This window comes from Uloborus diversus, chromosome 9 (assembly GCF_026930045.1).
Source record: "Uloborus diversus isolate 005 chromosome 9, Udiv.v.3.1, whole genome shotgun sequence".
Classification (NCBI taxonomy): Eukaryota; Metazoa; Arthropoda; class Arachnida; order Araneae; family Uloboridae; genus Uloborus; species Uloborus diversus.
This window is the reverse complement of record NC_072739.1, coordinates 57,643,423-57,656,954: the sequence shown is the minus strand read 5'-3', so window position 1 is coordinate 57,656,954 and position 13,532 is coordinate 57,643,423. Positions and strand designations below refer to the sequence as shown.

The 13,532-nt window shown below is 31.1% G+C and overlaps 1 protein-coding gene across 1 annotated transcript in view; it reads left to right on the top strand.

Moving 5' to 3' along the window:
- Window positions 1–13,532, top strand: part of LOC129229368 (ER membrane protein complex subunit 2-like) — a 37,347-nt gene that overhangs the window by 22,099 nt on the left and 1,716 nt on the right. Inside the window, exons 3-7 of the mRNA XM_054863660.1 lie at window positions 4,090–4,154; window positions 5,606–5,691; window positions 5,785–5,928; window positions 8,657–8,798; window positions 10,138–10,248. Coding sequence (XP_054719635.1) covers window positions 4,090–4,154; window positions 5,606–5,691; window positions 5,785–5,928; window positions 8,657–8,798; window positions 10,138–10,248 — 548 coding nt within the window. The remainder of the gene's footprint in view (window positions 1–4,089; window positions 4,155–5,605; window positions 5,692–5,784; window positions 5,929–8,656; window positions 8,799–10,137; window positions 10,249–13,532) is intronic.

Genomic DNA, 13,532 nt, shown 5'->3' with positions numbered 1-13,532 from the left:
TTTTCTTTTCGGCATAGTTAATTTCAATATAACATGATCTATATTATGAGTTTATGTGTATAAGAATATCACAACACAAAACTTAAACTGATAATAAAAAAAAAACATCTTAAGTAAAATATATATATATATATATATATATATATATATATATATATATATATATATATATATATATAGATAGATAGATAGATAGATAGATAGATAGATAATTGCCTAATTTATAGCCTGTGCCACTTTGCAAGAATGTGCCTTTCATACAATGAATGAATTTTTTGAAAAGGTGCAGTGGTTCTGGCGATTACCTGGAACATTTAAACATACAAAGTAAACCCTCTCTCTGTTTAATATTACCATAGATGAAAAAACCTCAAAGGATAGACCGAAATGCAGGCAAAATTAGAACTTTTAGAAATACAGATTAATAACGGCTATCTGTGCTAATTGAGTTTTAAAGCTAATTTGCTCGAAGCGAATTTCGGTTATCTTTGGTTTAAATAAATTTTGTTGCATAAACACTTTGCAACTCTAAATGGTTTGCAATTTCCACAGCAAATGGAATGCCTATGTCACTCAGTAACAATGCACCTTTCATATGCTGAAAGAATTTTCAAATAGCTGCAATGGTTCCGGAGATTACCTAGAACATTTAAATACTCAAAAATCTGGTCAACTCAAAAGTACTCAAAAATCTCTTTATAATATTAGTATAGATATGCAGTTGGACTTGTGCAATGTGCATGGTTACAGTGACAACTCTTGTTATGTTGAATCCTTCCATTTGCTAAACAGTAATGATGTTTGTCTGATGTTTGCTCGACTGTGGTGTTTTAAATATTCTGGGCCATTGGATGATGTTATAAAGAGTTTTACTGTATATTGAATAATTTGTCTTTGTGTTTTTAATTAAAAAATAATTTTTTTCATTAGTTAAAATACCACTAACACCAAAAACATATTTTTTTTTTTTTGGCCGGCTGATATAGTATTTACGTATGAAAAAAATTCTGTATTGATGAATTCAGTGATATTTTTTTAGTGAGGAATGTTATGACAAAATTGCAAGTGATGTTTTTTAGGCACTGAGCTATAAAAAATAGATTTTAAACACTTAGAAACTTTTGAAACTCATTTTCTTACATCATCATTAGGTTCTGAACTGTGCACAAAATTTTCAGTTTCTAGCTCATCAGGAAGTTAGTTAAAAATCAATCACAAGATTCCACCCAAAGAAACATTAACCAAACCAAGTTAATAAAAACATGGTAAAATAAATGAATGAACTGGAACAAATGCACTTTCTTCCATTGCAGTATTCTCAACTGTTCATGAGGTAACAGTACTATTAGTGCATTAGTACAGTATGAGACCCCATTTTCAGAATCCCGAAATCTGGAACTTTAAAACTACCTCTTAATATTTTCAGTTATGAAAGTTCAAAATTGTTAACGTTCCGCAATTACTTGCTGGAAACACTATTGTCAGTTCAGGTTTTTTTTTTTTTTTTTTTCAATTTTTTTTTATGCCAAGTGTTCTGCGTAAGTAAATGTTTTGCTGCAATTGTGCAGTAATCTTTTAACATCCACTTTTGGTTTACGATATGTTTTTCTTTTTCTCATAAGTAAGCAATACGAAGCCTATTGAACAAAAGTAAGAAATCATTTCCAGTAAAAATATGATTTATTTGTTGTATTCATCGGCACATTGCATAATGATAAAAATCAACTTCTGCAGACCAACGCCGCTGCAAACTATCTCCGACTTTTGTTTTAGCACAAGAAAGTATACTTTCATTCAAATTGTTACAAAATAAAAGAATTTTGCATGCAAATTAGCAAAACCAGGAAATACGTGACAAATACTGCAAAACAAAAGAGTTTTCAATATTTTTTGAGTCGGAATACAAAATCCAGAAGGTCGCGGTCCTGAGCCTTCCAGATTTGGGGTCCCATACTGTACAATGTTCCAAATGCTCAAATGAATGGTGGTTCATTTTTCAGGAGATCGTATACAAGTTTACAACTTATTGATTACTTCTGAAAAGTTGTGCTACTTATTACACAATATTTCAATTAGTGACTAGGATAAATTAAGTAAAGTATTAGTTTTAACTATTTTACTCAGTAATGAACAAACTATAGAGATGTATCTTTTAATTTATCCATAGTACAGGAATTGAAATGTTATTTTTGGTTGCAAGCTTTTATGTACCTTTTATTCATTTTTTCTGTCAGTAACTATTGTAAACAAATCTGCAACTTATTTATCTAGTTTCTGTTGTAAAAAATTTGCTTAAGATACTGACAGCTGTTTTAGAATTACCATTCTGCCGGATAGTGGCTACAGTAAATGTAGAAAGAAAAAATGTCTTGGAAATTAAGAACACTTTTGCTGCTTTCCAGTATATTTAACTTAATCCCCTACAGATTTTTTTTTCAGGAGATCGTATACACCATTCATTTTAAAGAATTTGTCTTTTAGATCTGCTCATTCATTAATGACACATTCCTAATGCTCTGCCAATAAAAAAGAGTTGGTATGATTATTACAGTACCTTAACATAGTTACCTTAACATAGTTGGTATGATTATTACAGTACCTTCATTTAACTGCTACAACAATATTAAGATGTCTGCACATCTTAATATTGTTGTAGCAGTTAAATGAAGCCACCACTGCTGACATATGCTTTTGAAGAGTACGGTAAATGGTGCATTTAAAAGAAAAGTAGTGCATTAAAGAACCAAAAAAAAAAGTCTTTTTAAACTGAAATTTCATGATTATTATTTAATGAAGAATGAAAGTACCTGTGCCCTCTTTGTCATTCCTAGTTTTCTAAAATTATAATTGTTATTCTTAAGGGGTTTTTTTTCTCTTTGTTTTTATTAATCTGAGATGAAAGGTGAATTGCTTATTTGGAAAAGGATACATCTTTTTATTTCTTATTTAAGAAAAAATAACGTCAATGACTTCCTTTAATGTTCCTACGTATATATCAGACAAAAAAGATACATCTTCATGCGGTTAAATTTTTTTAAAATCAAAAACAGTCCTGGGTATTTCAATTTTGAACCCGTAGCTTGAAAACAGGCAAGACAGTGTTTTTTATATATGTCAAAGCCTACAAGGAACTGAATGAATTCTACTTTTCATTAATCCATTCTTTGATAGATAGCAGATTCGTTATATTGAAATTATGGCAAAGACTAAAACAGCATTTTTTTCTAATAGCTATCCATGTCAAAACTAGAAGAATACCATTGTTCAATATTTATGGACACTTGTTACAATTCAATGTTTTAATAAAATTGTATAATATTTTCCCTTGCTAGGGCATGGGATAATTATGGCTCAGAATCATAAGGCTGATCCTGATTTCACCACCGTAAAACTAAAAAAATCAAATGTGAAGAGACTTTGCCCCAAAGAGATCACGGACAATAACAGAATCCTACTTAACTAAAAAGTTTCATATGTGTAATGTTTCAACATCTGAGTTTATTGATTTCAGTAAATGCTGGCTACATTGTTATAAGAGGACTTCTGTCGAAAAAGGGTTGGGGAAAGAGATTCTGAATGATTGAAGAGCATCATTTGTATTCCGTAAATTATAATCAGTTTACAATGCTGCTGCTTCTGCAGTTGTATAAGTCCATCCTTATCGGGGGGGGGGGGGGATTATGGCGCAAGTTGGCGCCATCAAGATGGGGGGGGGGGATTTTTATTTATTTAAATTTATTTATTGATTCATTTTTAATTTAAACTATTCATTTTATTTCATTTTTAACTTTATTTTATTTCTTTATTGTGTGTGTGTGTGTATGTAATTGGTGTAGCGCAGAACTTTTCTAACAAAATATTAATTAAAAATAAGTAAACAAATAAATTATTTTTAAAATATTTTTTGAAAAATTTATAAAATGAAGAGGGCTGAAAATAAAAAAGTACAAAAAGGTTGAAAAATGGGGGCGGGGGGATTTAAACCATTGAACTGGGGGGGGGGGATAGGCACCCCTAATTCTTATACTGATTACGATTTATTAAATTTGTCGTCTGGATTATTAAAAGATTTTTTTGTTCTATTATTAGAATGGCTGGTGTATGAACAAGTATGCTTAGCAGCATTAGATTGTCACAGATTGGACATAGCCCAGGTTTGTGCATAATGTTTTTATTAAACACTTCTTCTTGCTTAGAATCAATAATTTCTTTGCTTACAGTTTTCTTGAGCGATAGTAATTTCAAAAGTCTCCCATGTTTCAAATCATCTGTTTCTAAACATTTTGGGACAAAAATGCAAAAACTAAAGATTTGTTCTGTAGGAGCTTCGTACAAAAATGTAAGAGTGTTACTGAAACATTGACTATATACAATAGAAAACCATTATAAAGTGCACACACCTTGGGACTGAAGATTTTAGGTTATATATATTTTAATGTTTTATTGATTATTTCACAAATTTATAAAATAATATTTAGAATATTTTAGTATATATATTCACATCCAAATAAGTTATAACTAAATTGAGTATTAAAATTCGAATTATATAATTTAGTTCTCATTCATAGATACATAAGCTTAATAATGAAACATTATCCTGTATTTAATGGTTTTCATAGCAACTACATTTCCAGAGCAATCTGGGTTGTTGTTGTTTTTTACTGTGAGTTTATATTTTTCTTATAAAAGATTTGAATTAAAGTGGAAAAATGAGAAACAGTTTCAAATTTTAATTTGCTGTTATGCTAACAATGCAAAAACATTTTTTTTTTTGGCTTCACAACTTATTGATTACTTCTGAAAAGTTGTGCTACTTATTACACAATGTTTCAATTAGTGACTAGGATAAATTAAGTAAAGTATTAGTTTTAACTATTTTACTCAGTAATGAACAAACTATAGAGATTTATCTTTTAATTTATCCATAGTACAAGAATTGAAATGTTATTTTTGGTTGCAAGCTTTTATGTACCTTTCATTAATTTTTTTTGTCAGTAACTATTGTAATCAAATCTACAACTTATTTATCTAGTTTCTGTTGTAAAAAATTTGCTTAAGATACTGACAGCTGTTTTAGAATTACAGTTCTGCCGGATAGTGGCTACAGTAAATATAGAAAGAAAAAATTGGAAATTGAGAAGAAGACTTTTGTTGCTTTCCAGTAAATTTAACTTAATCCCCTACAGGATTTTTTTTTTGGCATGTCTAATTTAACTATGATCCATGTGAAGTTCACAATTTTATTAGAGGAACAATAGGCGAGGAATGGTTTGGACCGGTATCTTCTGGTGAAAAAGAGATAACTGCAAAAGTTGGTTTTTGCCATGGAAATATCGTCAAGGAACGTAACTGGGACAAGTGTTAAGAAAAGTGGAGAATTTTGGAAATTTCTAAATCTCTATTGCCGATTCTCTAGGTTTTAGTGATTGTTACAAAGGTTTGAAAATACTTTAACGATGTTTGGCTTTAGTTGGAACCATTTAAAAGGTTCGCTACAACCGGGAGATAGTTGTATCCCAGTTTTGCTATAGCAGAGTCTGTTTTCTTATTGAATATTTTTCTTTAAAATGTAACCAGATTTAACAAATTTCTAATCTCTTTTTAGGAATGTCTTCAAGCTCTGGATGCGCAGTTTCCTGGAAGCCTACGTGTCAGGAAATTAAGAGCAATGGAATTTGAAGCACTGGACCGGTAAATACTTTTCATAATTCATAGGTTTTACATTTAGTCTATCTCTTTTAGCATACTTAACAATGTCATGTACATATCAAAATTATTTTCTAGCTACGAAGATGCATTGAAGCTATATGAATCTATTCTTCAGCATGATGAATCTAATTCTGTGATTTACAAAAGAAAAGTTGCTGTTCTGAAAGCTCAAAATAAAATTCCTGAAGCAATTAAAGAACTAAGTGATTATTTAAAAAAGTAAGCTTCTGAATCTTTATTATGTATTTTTTAATGTTTCAATGTTTCGAGAAAAAAAAAAAATACACACATACTTGGATAACATTTGAGGCAGTGAGATGCAAGGAAATGTAAGTAGCAAAATTAAAAATTTGGAAATAACCAGTACACATGGTAGGTGAACCTCTCCTCTGTCTTGGGGCAAGAGATGGTCCTAGTAGCCCTGGTAGTTGCTGCTATACAGCATGATTTAGAAAAAAATTTCAATGAAAGCCTACCTAGGAGCTAATCTTTAAACGCGTTTTACTCGAAATGTGAAATTGTCCACTTGCATCCCTTTGCTTCTCATTGCCTCATTTGTAGTCTCAAGAGCTAGATTACTCTTTCATGAAACTATGAGTGTGCTATGCTCAGGGGCAAATATAAAGGGAGGGTCATGGGGATCATGACCCCTCCCCTTATACCATCGACAATAGTATGTGTCCCCATTATGTTCAAACACTTAATGATTAAAATGTAAATGATTTCAGTAGTCTTTCAGTTCATTAACTATTTTTGAAAATAAATAATTGAAATACTTTTTCTTTTCATTGCTTGTGAAATTAATTTGTAACATTATGCCTTATTTCTGGCCAATTTGGTGCTTTTTATTAACACCTGTTTCACAAATTTTCGTGCTCAAAACTGCAAGTTCATTCATGGAAGGGAGGGGGGGGGGGTTCATTCTTCAGTGTAACCCCCCCCCCCCCCCCCCCCCCCGGAATAGCAGTCTGCATCCGCCCCTGGCTATGCTTATTATTGCTATTTGAAAATCAGTTCCATTGTATGTGTTTTAAATGAGGTACAAAACCGTAAGTATTCTTACAAAATTGATGATGCAGGTTTAATGTATGACATGTACAACAATGTCAAATTTGAAACAGTATTTAGATTGTTACTTTACTTTCGGTTCAAGTATCAGTTGTAAATTTATATCACTGAAAATGTTTGTGTAAACACGTATTTATATATTTTATACAAACACAAATACAAATGTGACTACCAACAACAGGCTCTAGGCCCAGCTCTGGGCTAGTCCTTGTCAATTTAATAGTCTCCAATGAAGATCAATGGCCCTCTTAATGCTATCCACCCCATTGCTCATTACCACCTCTTTCGGTAAACTATTCCAAGTGCTGATAACCCTACTAAAGTAGTAGTTTTTCCCAATTTCCAGGTTACCTAAGATTTGAATAGCTTAAAACAATGACCCTTTTGAACTAATGTATTGGATGCTTGTTTAAATTATTAAAGAACTGCATTAAAAATTGTATGCAGCAGAAAAATGGTAACAAAGGATAATCTGTGAAAACTTAACTTTGTTATCCTTTTTTTTTTTGAGTTATATGAAAATTTATGAAGACTAACAATGTTAAGCTCTTAATAAATCTTAACACAGCTGTTACTTAAATTTTTGAACAGAAAAAAATCAAATTGATGTCGGAAAATAAGAACCAGCAAAACTTCCTAAATGTGGCATTCATGTTCGATTAGCCTTAAGAACAACTATATCTTTTCAATGACACCGCAGTGTCACTGCCCCGAAGCCAACGCTAAGGCCAAACTACAATTTTCCAGACAGCCCGGTTATCACATCCTGAGACTGCAGTTTTGTTCTTATTAGAACTCCTCTGTCTAAAATAGTGAATAACTAAGCTGGAAGCAGATGGCATCTCATTGAAGCTGAGAGTGCCAACAAACTGGTAGATAAAGTGAATTTATCCTCACCAGTGAGTGTCCGCAGCTTGGTGCAGTTCAACTCGTGAATTGAAGGCAAAACTTGGGTTTTTAGCAGTAAGTTACTGCTCTTAGATTCAGATATTTGCCACAGTAATCTGGATTTTTGAAGATCTACTCTGGTAAATTTAAGTATCATTGATAAAAAGTTGATTGAATTAACGGCAAAAAATTAGAAGTTTTCCTATTAATATGTTAAATGCCCTGCCAGTTTTACATACTGTTCTGTTAACATTGGTTTTAGTCCAGTCAGTCCTTTTGGGTTGCTTGCTGCTATTACTGACTCGCTTGTGGCAAAAATAAGAACGAAAAGTTTGTCACTGATCCCTAGCATTCAAGATGTTAGGAAATGCATAGTGCAATAGAATGTCGATTATCTGATCTAAATGGTACTGCTACTGCCTCGAATGTCTGAAATCTCGGTTAATAGAAAGTTTGTATAATAACTCTCAGGATCTCAAAAAATACAATAGAATATTTTTTAAATAATGAACATATATAAAAAGTAATGTTTTACGGCTAAAACACTAAAATAGGTAAGTAACTTGAAGCCAGTTTTAAAAAGTTAATTGAATTTTTTTATGATGCCAAATTAAATATTGAAGGATGCATTAAAAAAAAAAGAAGAAGAAAAAACAAATATCCAGAAAATATTTTTATTTCCAAATTGAAAATTCATCATTTTATTAAATTTACATGTTTAAAAAAATGTACGTTACTTTTCTTTGTAAAAGTTCCGAATTTCTGCCAATAGCTGCCCGATCACTCAAAAAAAGACTTCATTATCGGCTCAGTTAACAGAAACCTTTGTTAATCGAGGTTCTACTGTACTTAACTTAGTAAATATTTAATACTTTCTTTGACAGAAACAACTGTATATGGTGATTGAAAATAGTGTTTTTTTTTTTTTTTTTTGATATTATAAATATTTAACTGAATTTTTTCTCTGCCATGTAAAATTTCCTTTTTCTAGGTTTATGAGTGATCATGAAGCATGGATGGAGTTATCAGAATTGTATTTGAAAGAGCAAGATTATAACAAAGCTGCATTCTGTGTAGAAGAACTTATTCTTTATAATCCTCACAATCATTTGTATCATCAAAAATATGCTGAAGTAAGGAAATAGTTTTGTCTTAAAAGCTTCTTGTTAAACTCATAACCTAATGCAAAGACTTTAATGTGATACTAACCTGTTTATGTGTATAAATATCTTGAAATCTTGTGCTTCTTATGTTTTCCTTACATTTCTTTTTTTTTTTTTTTTTTGATATTTTTCTTTCTTTCTAAATGGTATCACACTGTCAATAATTAAAATTGCTGCACGATTTGAATATGCACAGTGTCAGTGTTGCACACTTTTCAATGCAGTTGGCATATTCATATCTGTTTTATATTAAAGAGTTTTTCTTTGAAATATGATGCATGTCCTGAGATAGAGTATGCGTTTGTCAGAGCATGTTCTCTTCTTTTAATTATTACTATTAATTAGTTTTTCTGATATTTTTTTAATCATTCAGAATTTGTTAATAAATTTTGGGATCAGTAGCTCTGCTGTTGTAAAATGAAATCCTATTCGCAGCCTTGCATTTCTGAGCACCCATATTCTAATAGTGTTTATATTGTCTCACGCCTGTTCACATTTTTCCCCTCCCTGTAGGGGCACATATGAACAACTGAAGACATTTTTTAAAAAATCCATAAAGTAAAAAAATATATTTTTAAAAACTCTCAAAAAATTCCATGACACAAAGAAAAGACTATTCAATCTTGGGAGCATTTTTAAACTCACAAATTGATCATGTATTTTGGAAAAATAAAGAAATGAAAAAAAATGTTCACATCTGCCCTCCTTTCCCCTACACACTTTTAAAAACAAAATACATTCACATTGTTCATTTCATTATCAGACTATGATTGTTCTAATTAGTATATCTTGTGCATGTTAAAAATTATTGTGAAAGTGGATGCTATTTTAAGAGTTCTGCTCTATTTTGAGCAACTAGGAATTGACCAAAGTTGATTCTGCTCTGATTTTTCAAATTACCATGACAACAAGAATAAATATAGTTCGTTGTTTTAATATTTATTTAAAGTACACATTTTCGTCGCCATGCTTACAAATAGTTTTGAGTTCATTCTAGGTTTAACATAAGCATAAAACTAAACTCTGAAAACTCCACTGTTTTCCAGCCTTCCTGAGGTTAGAGCGTTTTCCAGCCACTCCTGGGCGTCTATTCCCTATGCACACACATGCCTACACACACACACATGCCTACATACACACACATAGCAAAACAACATAATTTGAAATTTAAGATGTCAAAAATTCAAATTTTCTTTCTTTCTTCTCTCTCTCTCTTTTTTTTTTTTAAATTTAAAATTGTTGGGGAATTGTATTACCTATTTCTTAGTTATTGCTGTTATAAGGTTCAATATTCTTTTGTGTTTTCTAGATCCAGTTTACTATTGGTGGATTTGAAAATATGGAATTAGCAAGAGCTTATTTTGCCCAGTCGATCAAATTGAATCCACGGAACATGAGATCTTTGTATGGCTTCTTTTTGGTACGTAATCAAGTCTTATGTTTTGTTTTTTATTATAACAATGATTTCAGTATGGAGTAAACATAACAAAGAGATTTTTTTTATGAATGAGGATAGTGATAATAATACTCGAATTAATTTGAAAACATGAGTAGTAATTAGTAATATTATCTAGTCAGAATTTTTCCGGCCTGCTTTACACTTACCTTCGTGTCTTCTTCAGTTTCAACAGTTTTACAAAAATTGAAAATAAAATTTAAAAAATACACACTGATGGTTATAAAAGTTAACACCTTGGCAAATATCTTTTAGCAAAGAACAATAAAATTAGAGGTACAATTATGTACTTATGTAGCGCATAAGATCAAAAATTAATAAAATTTTCTCGGAATGTTTGAAATTAGGGATTCTTGCAGAAATTGGTCAATCAAGAAGATTTCTTAATCATCTCACTTTGCATTGTAGCCTGATATCTCTATTTTTATTGTGTTTGATTGGTAGAAACCAGTCATGTGATCCTTTTTAATTCTGTTGAATTACTCCTGCTAAAATAATCATACAAACGTGATTTTTAAGTTACAATTCACCTGAAATTCTCTTTGTAAGCTAAAAATGAGTATTTCAATCTGCAATAACAACAAAAAAATATATGTATTAACTCTGTAACGGGACGTGCGGTCTCACAGACCACTCAAAAATTTATCCCACCACCCCTATTTCATTTTTAGTCCGATTGAATGGTTTTTCCCTATAGCATAGCTGCCAAGTGCTCCGTTTTTTCCCGGAGTTTCTCCGATTTTTATTGCGTACTCCGAAAATCCGATTTATTCCAAAAAACTCCGTTTTTTGACTTTGCTTGTACAATTTTCGATTTCTGAGGAAAAAGAAGAAATTTCCCTATCCTGGAAGGTAGGAATTGTGCACAAACTCAACAAAAGAGGAGGCAATTTTATGCCCTGGAAGCATTAGTGTCAAGATAAACACTGAGTGGGAGCGCTAATCGATCGGAGAACATCGTTTTTTCATTGAGCATTTCAGCTACGTGCAGAACGTGGCCGCCATGTTTGGTCATTCAGAAGATGGAAGTAGACGATGCTTAAGTGCTTTCGTTTTCAAAGACAAAGCAGAATTGGGGGTTTCTTTTAACTGCAAACTAATGAAAATCAGCAAAATGTGCTACAAAATGTTTTTTTTTTTTTTTGGTTATTTTAAATAATTTTATTGAGAAATGAAAACAAGTATACTATTTAAAATTTCATCTTATCCCTATTGCTTTGGACACGAATGTGCTAAAGATTCTCAATTAAATTGTAGTTTCATGGGGATTTTTTATTTTCAAATTATTTTCATGCAACAAATTCAAAATTTTATATCTGAATTTTTGACTTAGTCACCCTATTTGGTCATTTGCGAGATTTAAGTACACAAAACTCTTAAAGTGGCCAAGTTTTCAAAACCGGAATTAGATGTTTATTGCAATGCAAACTATTGAAAATAGTGCAAAATGGGCTTCTTTTTTTTTTTTTTTTTCGGAAAATTCTTGATTTTTTTCTTGAAAAATGAAAAAAAATTTTCTTCAGAATATTATGTTATCCTGATTGGTTTGGATGTTAATGTGCTCAAAACTGTATTTCATCTAAATTTTAGTTTTTTTAAGGTTTATTAATTATTAATAATTACTTTTAATGCAACAAATTCAAAAATCTATCATCTTAAATTTTTTGCATTGTTGCCATGTTTGGTCATTTGCAACATGGAAGTAGACAAGACTATTAATAGCCTAAGTTTCCGAAAACAGAATTGGTTGTTTGTCTCAATGCAAACTATTAAAAATAACGTAAGGCAAAAAGTTATGTTTTTTTTTTAAATTATTTTTTTGAAAGAGAAATTTTATCTGTATTTGATCCTTATTGCCTCGGAGGCTTTGCTATAAGCTGAAACCATTTCATCTAAAATGAAGGTTCCTGCTGACTTCTCATTTATTTATTTATTTTTTTTACTAAATCAGAAATCTATTTTAACTTGAATTTTCCATGTACAAAAAAAGTATTGAATGACTCTATTTTAAAATGTGAAGTCCTATTCATCTATTTTTTTCATGAAAGTTGTAAAAACTGCCCCATCTCCCCTCCAGTTTGTGTTTCAAAACTTGGTGACAGTGGTGGCCACTAAGTTTTTGGAGTCTAGTGGTCACTGGCCACTTAGAAGATTTCCAAGTCTTGACCTTTACTATGAAGTTGCTTTACTTCCAAGTATAAGAAGTAATCGTGTTTTTTTTTTAAATCTTCAATATGTTCTTATGCTATGCATTTTCAATACATGTAGGATATGTATAAAGGAATATTTTTAAAAAAGGTTGCAGTTTTATTAAATCAAACAATAATCATGTTTTTTTTAATTTTCAATATGTACCTACGTAATGATGCTTTTTTAATGTAAAATATTTTTATCTTATACTTGGTTGTAGTTTTGTTGAAAATCTAACATGAAAATTCAGAAACGCATTGTAATGGTGCTTAGAACTAGTAGAAGCTTACGATACAGAAGGAAGGTTTAGCACAGGCCACGATTTGGTGCTCCTATTTTAACCCTCATTGCTCCTATTTTTTCCCTTAAGTGTTCCTATTTTTTTTATCTTGAGGTTGGCAGCTATGCTATAGCTTATTGTTTTGTGACCTTGGAACACCTCCCTTGCTTATCAGTATCTTTTGAGAAGTGCATCTGGTTAAATTTCATTGCATTCTTTAGGAGCAGTCTGTGAGATCTCATCTCCCCTTCAGTGTTACAATTTTTGGCAGTAGTAGACATGGTTCTGAGCGTTAGGACCACGGAGATGCATTTGTTTATCTTATCCGCGTTATGCGGAAGAGATGCAAAGTATTCTAGATGAGTTTGAAAGTCACTTGAAGTATTTGCAAAAGTTACATAATGAATTTTCTAGGGACAATGAGGGCTGAATTATTGCTGGAAATATGGCATTATATACCAATAGTTGAGGTGCGGCCAAAAATTTCCCGTAATGTGATATGACCAATTTTCTGGTATTAAAATGCTTTGTATACATTAAATAACTAAAATAAAATCATTAATAAATAAACGATTTGTTTTTATTACAAGTAGTTAATTATCTACTGTAGCATATACAAGGGTGCACATATAGGGGGGCAAGGGAGGCTCAAGCCCCCCCCCCCTTAGAAATTAAAACATCCTTGCCTTTAGTACTTTTATCAAAAATGTAAAAACATTTCTTCTCCAGTCGTTAATGAATAAGTTATTAAAAATTTCTAATTTTAAGACTAATCTGT